Source organism: Pongo pygmaeus, chromosome 23 (genome assembly GCF_028885625.2).
Source record: "Pongo pygmaeus isolate AG05252 chromosome 23, NHGRI_mPonPyg2-v2.0_pri, whole genome shotgun sequence".
Classification (NCBI taxonomy): domain Eukaryota; kingdom Metazoa; phylum Chordata; class Mammalia; order Primates; family Hominidae; genus Pongo; species Pongo pygmaeus.
In genome coordinates, this window is record NC_085931.1 from 36,508,561 (window position 1) to 36,522,300 (window position 13,740).

The 13,740-nt window shown below is 42.4% G+C and overlaps 1 protein-coding gene across 4 annotated transcripts in view; it reads left to right on the forward strand.

Annotated features, from left to right (window-relative positions):
- Positions 1 to 13,740, forward strand: part of GRK3 (G protein-coupled receptor kinase 3) — a 164,399-nt gene that overhangs the window by 128,628 nt on the left and 22,031 nt on the right. For 3 of the 4 annotated variants that reach the window (XR_010125922.1, XM_054469610.2, XM_054469611.2), the window contains 3 exons: positions 1,376 to 1,483; positions 9,772 to 9,838; positions 11,377 to 11,477. Coding sequence is in view for 3 of the 4 variants with exons in the window: in XM_054469610.2 (XP_054325585.1) it covers positions 1,376 to 1,483; positions 9,772 to 9,838; positions 11,377 to 11,477 (276 nt within the window). In the remaining variant the exon portion in view is untranslated. The remainder of the gene's footprint in view (positions 1 to 1,375; positions 1,484 to 9,771; positions 9,839 to 11,376; positions 11,478 to 13,740) is intronic. The other variant, XM_063663083.1, reaches the window with a different exon arrangement.

Consider the following 13,740-nt stretch of genomic DNA (forward strand, 5'->3'; position numbering starts at 1 on the left):
GGATAATTTATTCTGAGTAGATTCTCACTGTTGCTGAGCATAAGCAAGTTAAAAATTCTTTTTTTTTTTTTTTTTCCTGAGATGGAGTTTCACTCTTGTTGCCCAGGCTGGAGTGCAATGGCACGATCTCGGCTCACCACAGCCTCTGCCTCCCAAGTTCAAGTGATTCTCCTGCCTCAGCCTCCCGAGTAACTGGGATTACAGGCATGCGCCACCACGCCTGGCTAATTTTGTATTTTTAGTAGAGACGAGGTTTCTCCATGTTGGTCAGGCTGGTCTCAAACTCCTGACCTCAGGTGATCCGCCTGCCTTGGCCTCCCAAGCTGCTGGGATTACAGGCATGAGTCAGCGCACACGGCCTAAAAATTCTTATACTAAGATAAGCACAGAGATGCAAAGCCCCAACACGATTCCAGTGGCTGCTGTATGTGGCCCCATGACGTTTGTGCAGTGCTCACAGCAACCCTGAGAAGTAGAGATGTCATTTGATTACCCATTTTACTGATGAAGAAAATTAATTGTGGATGAAAAGGTTGTAGGGCATACAACCTTTTGCCAGAGCCCTGTCAGGCTGCATCTTGGAAAGTTCCCCACCGGCTGCCTCGCGTGCTTCCTGCTGCAGCCGGGCAAGCTTAGCCCTTCAAGGAGGGGTGGAGAGTGCTAGAGCGGGAAGGGCTTTCGAATTGCAGACGGTGCAGATTACATATAAAATGGTTGTCCTCCTAAGTGATTTTTCTCAACTTCCTGAAAATCATCTTCACATTTGCTTAGTGCTGAGTCCTTTGACCTTCTGCAGCTTTTGAAACCTGACACGTGATTTCTCCATCTTATGTACAACTGGGCTTATGTTCCTCCTTCTTCCCCATCCCCCTGGGGTCTGTTGCTGACCATGACCAAGCTGATGCCCCTGTGAGCTCAGGTCCTCAGCACAATTGGTGGTACCACACAGGGGTGGACGTCTCCATGCCTTCAAGGTCTACAGTGCCGCAGTGTGGTCGCCTGTTCATCATCCATTCCCTCCTCCCTTTCCCTGCCTCCCCCAACCCCATGCACCTCCACATGAGAGCTCCTGAAATGGCAGGAGAACCTTTGCTCTTCATAGCTGGAGTAGAGAAGGACTAATGAGATCCCGAACTTACATTTTACATATTTATTTTATATGCTTATTTATGTTAATTCATACATGAGTGAAGGCAGAAAAGATCTTTTTCCCATTGGATGTTCAGTGCGTCATGTTTGCGGTGAAGCACAACTGTCCCCTCTCCTTTGTTTACAGTCGCTGCCGTCTAATGAATGACACCCGGACCTTGGGGCGCTGTTAGTGTTTTCTAAAGTGGGCATGCTCTGATAACTGTGTATACTTTCTTCTCCCTAGTGGCACCCATGGGTACATGGCTCCCGAGGTGCTGCAGAAGGGGACGGCCTATGACAGCAGTGCCGACTGGTTCTCCCTGGGCTGCATGCTTTTCAAACTTCTGAGAGGGTGAGTTGAAATGCATCCTTCTAGTGCTGTCCTCATGGCAGCAGGAGCTTGGATGAAAACTGAGAATATGTAGAAATGACTAGACACTAATCTTATTTTAAATCACACAGTGATCTTTAAGCCACGTGCTAATCTGGAAGACTCTGTCTTAGAAGAGTGAAAGCTGCTTCCCGATAAGCTGCTAGATAAAAGCTTATGGCTTTGTATTTTTATTCTATACCATGTAGGAATCAGAATTCTTTTAAACCTAAAATTAGACTGCTTCGAATTTTTTTCTTTGATAAGCCACGTTGTAGAAATAAATATTGTTTTGAAATGTAGGTAATTTAAAAAGGTAGAATGATTTTTTCCCTAGAAATTAATTATTCATCATCTTGAGGGTTTACAGAATTTTGAGAGTTACAAAAAAAGGATGAAAACCCAAAGTAAACCTATTTTATTTTATTTTGTTTTGTTTTTATACAAGGTCTCTCTCTGTTGCCCGGCTGCAGTGCAGTCACACAGACATGGCTCACTGTAGCCTCGACCTCCTGGGCTCAAGCTATCCTTCCACCTCAACTTCAGTCTCCTGAGTAGCTGGGACTACAGGCACACACCATCACACCCGGTTAATTTTTTTTTTTTTTTTTTTTGAGATGTTGTCTCACTCTGTCTCCCAGGCTGGAGTGCAGTGGCGCATCTCCGCTCACTGCAAGCTCCGCCTCCCGGGTTCACGCCATTCTCCTGCCTCAGCCTCCCGCGTAGCTGGGACTACAGGCTCCTGCCACCACCCCGGGCTAATTTTTTGTGTTTTTTTTAGTAGAGACGGGGTTTCACGATGTTAGCCAGGATGGTCTCGATCTCCTGACTGGGTGATCCGCCTGCCTCGGCCTCCCAAAGTGCTGGGATTACAGGTGTGAGCCACTGTGCCTGGCCTACACCCGGCTAATTTTAATGTTTTTAGAGATGAGGTCTTGCCATGTTGCCCAGGCTGGTCTCGAACTCCTGGCCTCAAGCCATCCTCCCACCTCAGCCTCCCAAAGTGCTGGGATTAAAGGCCTAAGCCACCACACCTAGCCGGTGAACCCATTTTAAAAAGCTTGCATTTATTGGGGAAAATGCTGAAATTAATTTGTCTTTTAAAGCTAGTAATATACTTGGCCCTTGTTCTGAACTACCAAAGATGATGAAATAAAGTAGAAAAGATTATGAGAGGAAAGTACTCTCAAAATATGTTCTCATATTAAACACTTAACAATTATGTTAATGTTTCCACTAATTCTAAGACTTTTAGCCAATATCAATGGAAAACTTCAGTTAAATTTTTTTATTATTCAGACTCATAAATCATTTTACATTAAAATTTCCTAGTTAAGATTTTCCTTTTAATATTTTCATATGAACACAGTCCCGATAGTTTGCTAAATGTTGCACCTTTCCGTCGGAGAGCCTAACTGAGCACCACTGCATCTTACTACATTTAGCACATTCTGGAGAGAGGCTGAATTCCACATTCCCCCAAAACTAGGTTCTGAGCACCCTCTGTTTCGTCAGGACTCTGATAATCCAGTTGTTCTCTACTTTGCATTCACTTGTGATCTAAAATTGTATTATTACTTAGAAAGTCGGGTTCTGTTATTCCTTAATTGAATTATTATATTTGTGGAGCCTGGATGGCTTTAATTCATGTCATCAGACTAGCTGACCTAATTAGAGAGTTTATCTAAGCAAACCAGAGAAAGCCATTTCCCCTATGAGATGCTGTTCTCCCCAGTGGAGTCGCTTCTATGCATATGGAGTGCATGAAGACACCCAGGAGGTCTTTATTTTGGATCTCTGCTGGAGATGTGGTTGGAGACAGACAGCCCCTACCTACAGAATTTGGAGATGATAAAAAGAAAACTCTGTGCAACAGCTGAACTGTTGAATGCAAAAATCAGCAGTAAAATCTGACAATCCCAGAAGCCTTGTATTTAGGGCTTTGTGTACTTCTTTGTTTTGTTACTCTAGCTGTTAAAATGTCCGTGCATATAGGCTGGGGAGGATTGCTGTAACACTGCTTCATTTTTTAAAAGACTAGAGGGTTTTGTTCAATAACTCTGTCTGCTCCAACAGTGTGGTTTGTGGCTAATAAAATGAATTCAGTCTTATTTGGCTGTAATTCAGCTTTGGCATTCTGAACTGGAAGGTATTAATTCCTTTGTGAAGTCCTTGATTGGCCTTGATGGAAGCATTATGTTCAGTGGGGCTCCTGCTGAAAAGAGTCTTGACAGACAGGAAGACATCCTGAGGATGGCCGTGAGGCTGGGAGGGATGGATGAGATAAGTGGAGAGTGGTGAAATTGCTAGAAATGATGGCCTCCGTGGAAAGACTGAAAGAGCTGAGTGCAGAACTTAGGGGAGCGCATGGTTGGCTCCAGCTGCTGGAAGGCCGTCTTGAAGGGATCATATGCATGCTGTGTAACTCCAGAGCGATGCATTTTGAGGAGAAGAAAGATTGCAGTTTGATACAAGAATGTCCAGTCATTTAAGCTATGCAGTGAAGGAGGGTTCTGCCTCATGGATAGCAGGCTCCTTGTCACTATCTGGTGACCATCGATTGAGACTGAAATGGAAGGAATCTTTCCAGTGCTTGATAGATAGGATTAGATGAATCTCCCCCACTAGGATTTATTATCTCATGCCATTCCTTCTATTGTTTGTTCAGAAGTCACTCACAGATAGGATATAGCACTGGAGCCAAAGAGCAGGAAACATTTTTGACTTAAGTGATTTAAATTAAATGTGATAAGCATTTACTGAGTACCTGTAATGTACAAGAGACTGCTTGATGCTGTGGGGGAAGGAAAGGGGTAAGGAAGGAAAAAAGGAGAGGGAGGGAGGAAGGGAGGAAGGAGAGGGAGGGAGGAGGGAAGGAAGAAGGGAGGAAGGAGAGGGAGGAAGGGAGGAAGAAGGGAGAGAGGAAGAGAGGGAGGGAGAAAGAAAGGGAAGGAGGAAGGGAGGGAAGGAAGGAGGAAGGAAGAAGAGGGAAGAAAGAAAAGGGAAGGAAGGAAGGGAGGGAAAGAAGGAAGGAAGGAAGCCAGCCAGCCAGCCAGGAAGGGAGCCACACAAAATCCTTGAGGGATAGGCAGTCCAGGAAGAGTAGCTATTGATATACACACCGGATCAGGAGCTGGCCAAGCTGTGCTAAGTTTGACAGTAGCGATGTGCTGGGAGCACAGACATGACAGAACCAATTCCAACCTGGAAGTGTGGGGTTGACATCATGTGGGAGATGGTCTGTCGGGTAGGCTTTGAAGATAGGTAGGATGACAATACAAAGCCTGGGAGCAGGGGAAATAACAGCTTTCTATGTTTCTCAAGAGGGAGGGAGTGCTGAGGGAGAAGGCTCAGATGGTTGGGTCAGCACTGGGAGGACCTCGGATGCAGTGCTGGGAAGTTTGACCTTTATCCTCCAGGCCCCCTAGGCTGAAAGCTTTTCAGCGGAGTGGTGGCAGGGTTGGGTGGCTTTTCATTAAGATGATTCTGGAAGCAGCCTGGAGCAATGGAGGAACCGAGACAGGAGGCAGACAGAAGAATGTGAGCAAAAGGCAGTGAGCTTGTGCAGCAGCCCTGGAACCTGACAGGAGCAAATGACATGGCGGCATTGCAGAGTTAGCTTCCGTAACACTTCAGTGTTTTCGTGGGGTGTGTTTTGTTTTTGTTTTTTTATAGATGGTTGGATATGGAAGGCTAGAAGTTAAACATGCTGCAATTTAGATTCAAGATGATTGGGAGAATAACGATGTCGTTACTAAAATCAGCGTCTGTAAAATTTCAGTGGTTCACATGAAACTGAAGTGTACGGAGGGCCTTTCAGGAGCAAAACCCTGTGGCGAGGCGGGCAGGAGGTGGGACCATGTGCAGGAGCCCTCACTGCCTCAGCTGTGAACAAGGGGAAATGCCACCTGTTCTACTTCCTCACAAAGTTGCATGTGGGAGAACCTCAAAAATATGCCTGTCAGCCTCCTTTGCATTTTTCCTATGTTGCAGAGAAGGGAGCCCCTGGCAGCTGTCTTTTCTCAGGCACACGGGGCCTAAGAAATCAACTGAGTGGAGGAGGAGATTGACTAGGCAGGGTCTCCGAGGCACAGGCTTGGGCACAGTCCCCTCTGCATCCTAACACTCTCCTGGGGCGCCTGTCCTCAACCCTGGGGGACACTGGGCAATGGCTGGAGGCATTCTTGGTCATCATAACTTGGGAAGGGGCTGCTACTGGCATCCCCTAAGAAGAGGCCAAGGATGCTGCTCAACATCCTATGAGGCACAAGACAGCCCCCGCAACACCCCAACAAAGAATCCTTTAGCCCTAAATGTCAACAGTGATGAGGGTGAGGACCACTGCCCCAGAGCAAGTGGCCTTCCCTCCTCCCACAGCTGTTCAGTGAGGTTGAATCAATGGCCACCAAGGAAGAGTCTTTCTATTTTCTTTTCTTTTTTTTGGGACGAAGTCTCGCTCTGTTGCCCAGGCTGGAGTGCAGTGGCGCAATCTCGGCTCACTGCAACCTCTGCCTCACAGATTCATGCCATTCTCCTGCCTCAGCCTCCCAAGTAGCTGGGACTACAGGTGCCTGCCACCATGCCCAGCTAATTTTTTGTATTTTTAGTAGAGACGGGGTATCACCGTGTTAGCCAGGGTGGTCCCGATCTCCTGATCCCGTGATCCGCCTGCCTCGGCCTCCCAAAGTGCTGGGATTACAGGTGTGAGCCACCGCGCCTGGCTGGTCTTTGTATTTTCTATGTTTTAATCCTCCTTGCTCTGACCAACGTGTCCCCTTGCTTTGACCAACGTGCCCCCTTGCTTCTGCTGAAACACCTTTCTGCACACTTCATTTTATCTTCATCCCCTACAAGAATACTGCAAGGCACTTGGAGAAGGAGTCTGGATGGGAGAAAGGTGTCAAGGCTTGAGAAGGCGTTTTGCGTCCCTGGACTCACAGTGATTGATTGAGCTGCTCATATGCCCTATCTTTGAGTGCTGGTCACTACTTCTATTTCAGATGACTTTGTCAGATACTTAAGAGCGTCTGTGTAGGAAGATGCATCCATGTTGCAAATCTGTGGAGCTGCCGTCGTGATCTTCACCTAGATTTAAGATGTCTGTTAAGGAAATCAATTGATGTGACAGTGGCCTCGATCTTAAGCTTGTCACCGTTGATTGTCTCCCCTTGGAGTTGTCAGACATGAGGAGAGAGCCTGGGCAGTGGCCTAGGGAGAACTGAGTGCTGCTGGTGCTATTGAGTTTGTTCCAGGAGGGGAAAAAGGAAAGTTTATAAATATTTTGGCAGCTACTGGCTTAGGTTTGAAATGCACATTTAATATAACATGCCATCTTTTGGGTATTTTATTTTATTTTATTTTATTTGAGAGGGTGTCTCGCTCTGTTGCCCAGGCTGGAGTGCAGTAGTGTGATCTTGGCTCACTGCAAGCTCTGCCTCACAGGTTCACACCATTCTCCTGCCTCAGCCTCCCGAGTAGCTAGGACTACAGGCGCCCACCACCACGCCCAGCTGATTTTTGTATTTTTAGTAGAGACGGGTTTCACCTTGTTAGCCGGGATGGTCTCGAACTCCTGACCTCGTGATCCACCCACCTTGGCCTCCCAAAGTGCGGGATTACAGGCATGAGCCTCCGCGCCCGGCCTCTTTTGGGTATTTGAAAATTAACTTTTGATGTGAGAGTTTTTAATCACATAATTTTTTGAACCCATTGTTTGCCCATGAAAATGATGTAGAGCTAACTTGGGTGGGGTGTGTGTTTTGCCATCATTTATAATGCCCTGAACAATTTTCCAGCTCATTTAGGGGAAGCGTGCAGCTGTTCCATTCTATCTGTAGTTCAGAAAGCTGCATTTGACCACAGGACATGTGAATTCTTTTCCCACAACGCTCCCTGATGCAGCCAGCATGTTGCATGGGAAGAGCTTGGCCGTGCCTTGTAAGCTGTTGACAGGCCTGTTACTGTCTCCTATTTAAAGCGGCTGCATCAGGGAGCAGCTGCGATCACACAGGATCTGTGCACACCACGTGCCTCACTCAGAATGGAGATTATTACTATCATAGGTTTTCTTTAACGTTTTTCAAAATAGAAACCAAGTCTTTGGCTTTGTTCACAAAGAATAATCAAGAATGCATTGGAAACAGATGTGCATCAAGATTTCAACTTGAAAGACCAAACTGTCTGAACATGGCAGCATAGACTTGAATAGCTGAAGAGCATTTTCTGATAATTTCTCATTGAGCCGGACATGGAATCGCTATATTTATAAGTGGAATTTGTACCAATGGGGCCCATGTGCTGGAAATGGTTTTGGCACCACTAACTTTAACTCCAAGTCCCCTCACAAGCCTCCCTGTGGTCTCATGAAAGACTTTTTAAATTTAGCACCGAGCGCTTGTGTCAGAACACAGCAGGCTGCAAGGACACCGGGACCAGATGGAGGAGTGGGGTCCTCTGGCTTTGCACGCAGGAGCCAGGTCGAGGGATTTGTCAAAACACCAGGAGATCTTCACTTAATCCCTTTTTATACATTAAGGAACATCGTCGGGTGGAAACAGCTAAGTGTCAAGCAGGAAGACTAAGGTTTTCTTAAGATTTGATAAACTTTCATTCCTTTTCTCTGCAACCGCAAACATGTTAATATTTCCGTGGATTTTGTATAAAAGAATGATACAAGTATGTTTTTAAAAATTATAAATAACAGATATTGTTTGCTTTTATATCTGCTTTTTAAATGTGGTAATTGTACATTTTTTCCTTGGAAATAAGGCAAAAAGAATATTTCCAATCAAAATCTGTTTTAAAAGTTAACAAATGCTTGCTGGGTGCTAATTTACCTTGTTTTGATCTTTTTTTTCCCCCCCCAATTAATGCTTCTAAGAGATGGCAATTAGTTTGTATTTCACTGCATATGGAAGGAAATAAAGGACTAGAGTGCCCTCTCTTGTACAAAAAGAAAATTAAAGTGTTTCAGACAATAAATGGTCTGAAATGTAATAATCTCAAAAGATAGTTCAATGTATAACCTAATTAATTCAGTAGGATGACCAGCTCAGTAGCAGTAAGTAGCAGGGCAAGATAAGTGGCATTTTAATTCTTTTTTAGAATCTCTGATTTATGTATTCAACATTCTAATCCATTTTATGGAGTTAATATTAAAATATGTTGCATAATATCCTGCCTGCCTCAGATTATATCATATATGCCTTACAAATAAATTTATAAGGTTACTACTTTCTAGGCACATCTTGCTGTAAGAAAACTCAATCATATGTGTCCCTTTAATTTTGAAAATGAAAAATAAACCATGGTATTCTGTTTGCATATTTAATAGTGTCTTTTAATGATATGATTTCCTTTGAAAGCCAGCTTCTCCAAAGTTTTTAAAACATGAGAAAGAGTGAGAATAATCTGTTTTACATAGTTTACCAAGTAGACATTCATTTCATAACGTAAGAGTTACCTTTCTTAATTTCACCAGTGGTTACTGTATTAGGTACCTACCGTGTACTGCCATTGTCTTGGCTACTTGCATAGATGTCACTTTAGTTTTTCCCTTCACTGCTTCTGTGAAGTATGCGGCTTGATCCCCACTTTACAGATGAAGAATTGATACTGAAGGTTTCTATGTGGCTGACAGTCACTAAACAAACAAGTCACAACTTGAACCCAGCTTTTCTGACTCTGGAGTCTGGGGTTCTGCACAGGGAAAACAGGAAGTGCTCAGAGCTGTGGAGAATCTGCTGGTGCACGGTTAGTTTCTGTTTTCATCAAAGGGATGTATTACTTAAAATGACTGGTTTCTAGGGGTGAATCGTTTCATCTCCTTCATGTTTTGGTTCAACTGCTGTTCCTTGGGCTCTTTGAGGGACCAATATCCATTTTCCTGAAAAATGTACATGAAAGTTAATGTTTAGCTCGAACTCTCATATGACAAATGTTATATAAATGACTTTTATTCTCATGATTACCTGTTGGCTAGTTATATATTCTTTTCTAATGATGTTTCCATTGGAACAGCGTATTTTAGGGCCACAAGTTCACTGAAGTGAAATTCAGGCAGTTCAAGTAAGATACAAGTCTTGCTATTTCAGGACCTAGCATTTATTCACCAGTTCTTCTATGGAAATGATAAATGTTTACGGCTTTTGCATTTCTCCAGTTTTGAATGAATAGTGGTAGGACATCATACTTTACCCAAATATTAGTCAGTGATATGTGCTGTGTCACCTGATGCCATATTTTAATAGAACAATTCTTTATTTCTACAGTCACAGCCCTTTCAGACAACATAAAACCAAAGACAAGCATGAAATTGACCGAATGACACTCACCGTGGTAAGGGGATTCAAAACTGTATTCTTGTCTGCATGGTAATTGTCATGCTTCATTCTGTCAATAATAAAAAATGCTATTACATAAAATATTATAGGAAATATAAAATTATGTATAGACATAATAAAAATTTGCTTTCTTGAAACAAATAAATGCAGATACAATTTCTAAACGAATTTCTAGGAGAAAAATTAATGGAAATAGATGCCAAGGCAAAAATCAGGATTTACTAACAAACAGTATGAGGAAGCTAGCAAAAGAACTACCATCAGAGTGAACAGGCAACCTACAAAATGGGAGAAAATTTTCGCAACCTACTCATCTGACAAAGGGCTAATATCCAGAATCTACAATGAACTCCAACAAATTTACAAGAAAAAAACAAACAACCCCATCAAAAAGTGGGCGAAGGACATGAACAGATGCTTCTCAAAAGAAGACATTTATGCAGCCAAAAAATACATGAAAAAATGCTCACCATCACTGGCCATCAGAGAAATGCAAATCAAAACCACAATGAGATACCATCTCACACCAGTTAGAATGGCAATCATTAAAAAGTCAGGAAACAACAGGTGCTGGAGAGGATGTGGAGAAATAGGAACACTTTTACACTGTTGGTGGGACTGTAAACTAGTTCAACCATTGTGGAAGTCAGTGTGGCGATTCCTTAGGGATCTAGAACTAGAAATACCATTTGACCCAGCCATCCCATTACTGGGTATATACCCAAAGGACTATAAATCATGCTGCTATAAAGACACATGCACACACGTATGTTTATTGCGGCACTATTCACAATAGCAAAGACTTGGAACCAACCCAAATGTCCAACAATGATAGACTGGATTAAGAAAATGTGGCACATATACACCATGGAATACTATGCAGCCATAAAAAATGAGGAGTTCATGTCCTTTGTAGGGACATGGGTGAAATTGGAAATCATCATTCTCAGTAAACTATCCCAAGAACAAAAAACCAAACACCGCATGTTCTCACTCATAGGTGGAAATTGAACAATGAGAACACATAGACACAGGAAGGGGAACATCACACTCTGGGGATGGTTGTGGGGTTGCGGGAGGGGGGAGGGATAGCATTAGGAGATATACCTAATGCTAAATGATGAGTTACTGGGTGCAGCACACCAGCATGTCACATGTATACATATGTAACTAACCTGCACATTGTGCACATGTACCCTAAAACTTGAAGTATAATAATAATAAAATAAAAAAAAACAGAAAAAAGAAAAAAAGAAAATTGAGAACAGAAGTAAAGAAATCAAAAAAAAGGAGAAATTACTGAGATGCCAACGAATGAGAATGCCTTCCGGTTCTTCTGATCTGCCCCCAGCCTCATTGATTTTGCAACTGATTAGTTACCTTTTCATGTTTCTATAGAGTAAATATTAATTCATAATGAGGCTGCAATTTTTAATACTATTCTTATCCTAGTAATAGCCTTTAAGTCTGGTTGAGTGTTAGGATGCTGTTTCCATGAATGGATTTTTGAAATCTTACTCGTCTTTTCCCCAGAATGTGGAACTTCCAGACACCTTCTCTCCTGAACTGAAGTCCCTTTTGGAGGGCTTGCTTCAGCGAGATGTTAGCAAGCGGCTGGGCTGTCACGGAGGCGGGTAGGCCATTGTTCCTGCCTTTCAGTATCTTTACCAGAAGAGCAAAAGAGTGATTTTAAATACTGCCTATCAAAAGTCATCCCTAGTCATTAAAATCTTCCATTTTGACTTGAAAGAGGAAAAAAATAAATCACATGGGAAATATACATATATTGTCCTATGTGTTTTATAATTAGGAAGTTGAAGAAGTCACTCACTTTTTTACTTTATTTATTTTTGAGATGGAGTCTTGCCCTGTCACCCAGGCTGGAGTGCAGTGGCGCGATCTCGGCTCACTGCAACCTCCACCTCCTGGGGTTCAAGTAATTCTCCTGCCTCAGCCTCCTGAGTAGCTAGGACCACTGGTGTGTGCTACCATGCCTGGCTAATTTTTGTATTTTTAGTAGAGATGGGGTTTTGCCATGCTGGCCAGGCTGGTCTCAAACTCCTGACCTCAGGTGATCCACCTGCCTTGGCCTCTCAAAATGCTGGGATTATAGGCGTGAGCCACTGTGGCCAGCCCACTTTTTAACTTTTAAAGATTGACCTTGTAGATGACAGAAATGAATTCTGATATTTTGTAGTCCATTTGTTTTTTAGTGATGGTTATATTTGTGATTGTGGCAGTTTAACATTCTGATCAGATTCTCACATATTTCTCTCATGCATAACTGAGTAACTGCGATCTAACACATGCTCACTATTCTCCTGCCCCAAAACACTGAACAGTAATATCTGGAAAGCTTATAGAGAGGGACTTAAGACAGACCTTTCTCCTGTATCTCTTCGCCCCCAGGCTTGCTGGGCATAAGAAATAACTTTTAACTGTATATTACCTATATGTATATCATACATATGTGTATGTATTTTTAGTGTGCATATTATACATATAAGCATTTTATGTAGATAGCTAAATAATGTACATATATATGAATGTGTCCTTCTTTATCAATTTGCAAAATTACCTATTCCTGCTATAATAGATGAAGATTTAGCTCACTCATTACTGTCTCTGTAGCCTTCCCTTCCTCCACCTCTCCACCTCTCAAAAGTTGAAACGCTATTTTGAGCTCCTCTTTTGCTTGCCTCTGTAGCTTTAAGTTCTATGCTTAACCCAGTCGTGCCTTTTTCCAACTATAAACAGTATCTGAGTTGAGGATTTTGACATTCCTTTCATTGACTTCTGTCTCATGTTCTTTCATGTTAATTTTTATTTTTACATTATCAAGATGATACTGCTTTCTATTCTGTGATCATAATCAATCATAATCAATCTTTGTGCTTTGCATATAGGTTGATTTCAAAAGTTGTGAATGAAGAAGGGGGTATTTACACTGTTAAGGAATCAAAAATGTTGTTCGTTACATGGTTTCTACTTAGCCTGCTAATAAACCTTAAGTTAGTTTATTACCTTAATAAACCTTAAGTTAGTTTATACATACATATATAGTATGTTAGTTTATTCAGTTAGTTTATTACCTTAATAAACCTTAAGTTAGTTTATACATACATATATAGTATGTTAGTTTATTCAGTTAGTTTATTACCTTAATAAACCTTAAGTTAGTTTATACATACATATATAGTATGATCTCTCTCTGTCTCTCTCAAAAAAGAATATGATAGTTGTGGACTTTGTTTTTCCATGATGTTTCTTTCGGGAAGGACTCAGCCTGCAGCTGCAATGAGAAAGAGGTGCTCTATTTCTGCTGATTGGCATCATCTCACCCAACACTTCCCTTTCCAGTCTTCTGGACTGAATCTGCCATTCACTTGATTCCCTGCCTCCTGCTATATTTAGGCTAGATATAGAATTCTAAGCAAATAATAATTTTCCCCCAGAGCTTTGAAACTCTTACTTTATTGTGTACAAGCGAGCAGTCAATGCAGGTCATGGAGCTAGGTTACCACTTGCGATGGCAGACACGTAGCATCCCTTGTGCTCGGAGACTCATGTTCTTCAGCTTGGAGACCACCCTTACTTTACTTATTTGACGTTTATCCTCCTCTGTTTCTCGTAGAACTCTTATTAGCTGGATGCTGGGATTCCTTTCTAGATTTGGGCCTCTGTGCATCTGATCTTGTATATTATCTGCATCTTTGCTTTAATTCTTTGTTTTACTTGCCGATAGCATAAATTTTCAACCCTTTTGTTGATTTCTTTCTAACAATCTTTAGCAGGTTTAATTTCTTAAAAGTAGAACCCTTCAGGGATTTTACGCCATGTTAAACACCTTGCTGCAGGTGTTCTGGAGTTGGGTGTGGGGGAAGGAAGTACGGTGGG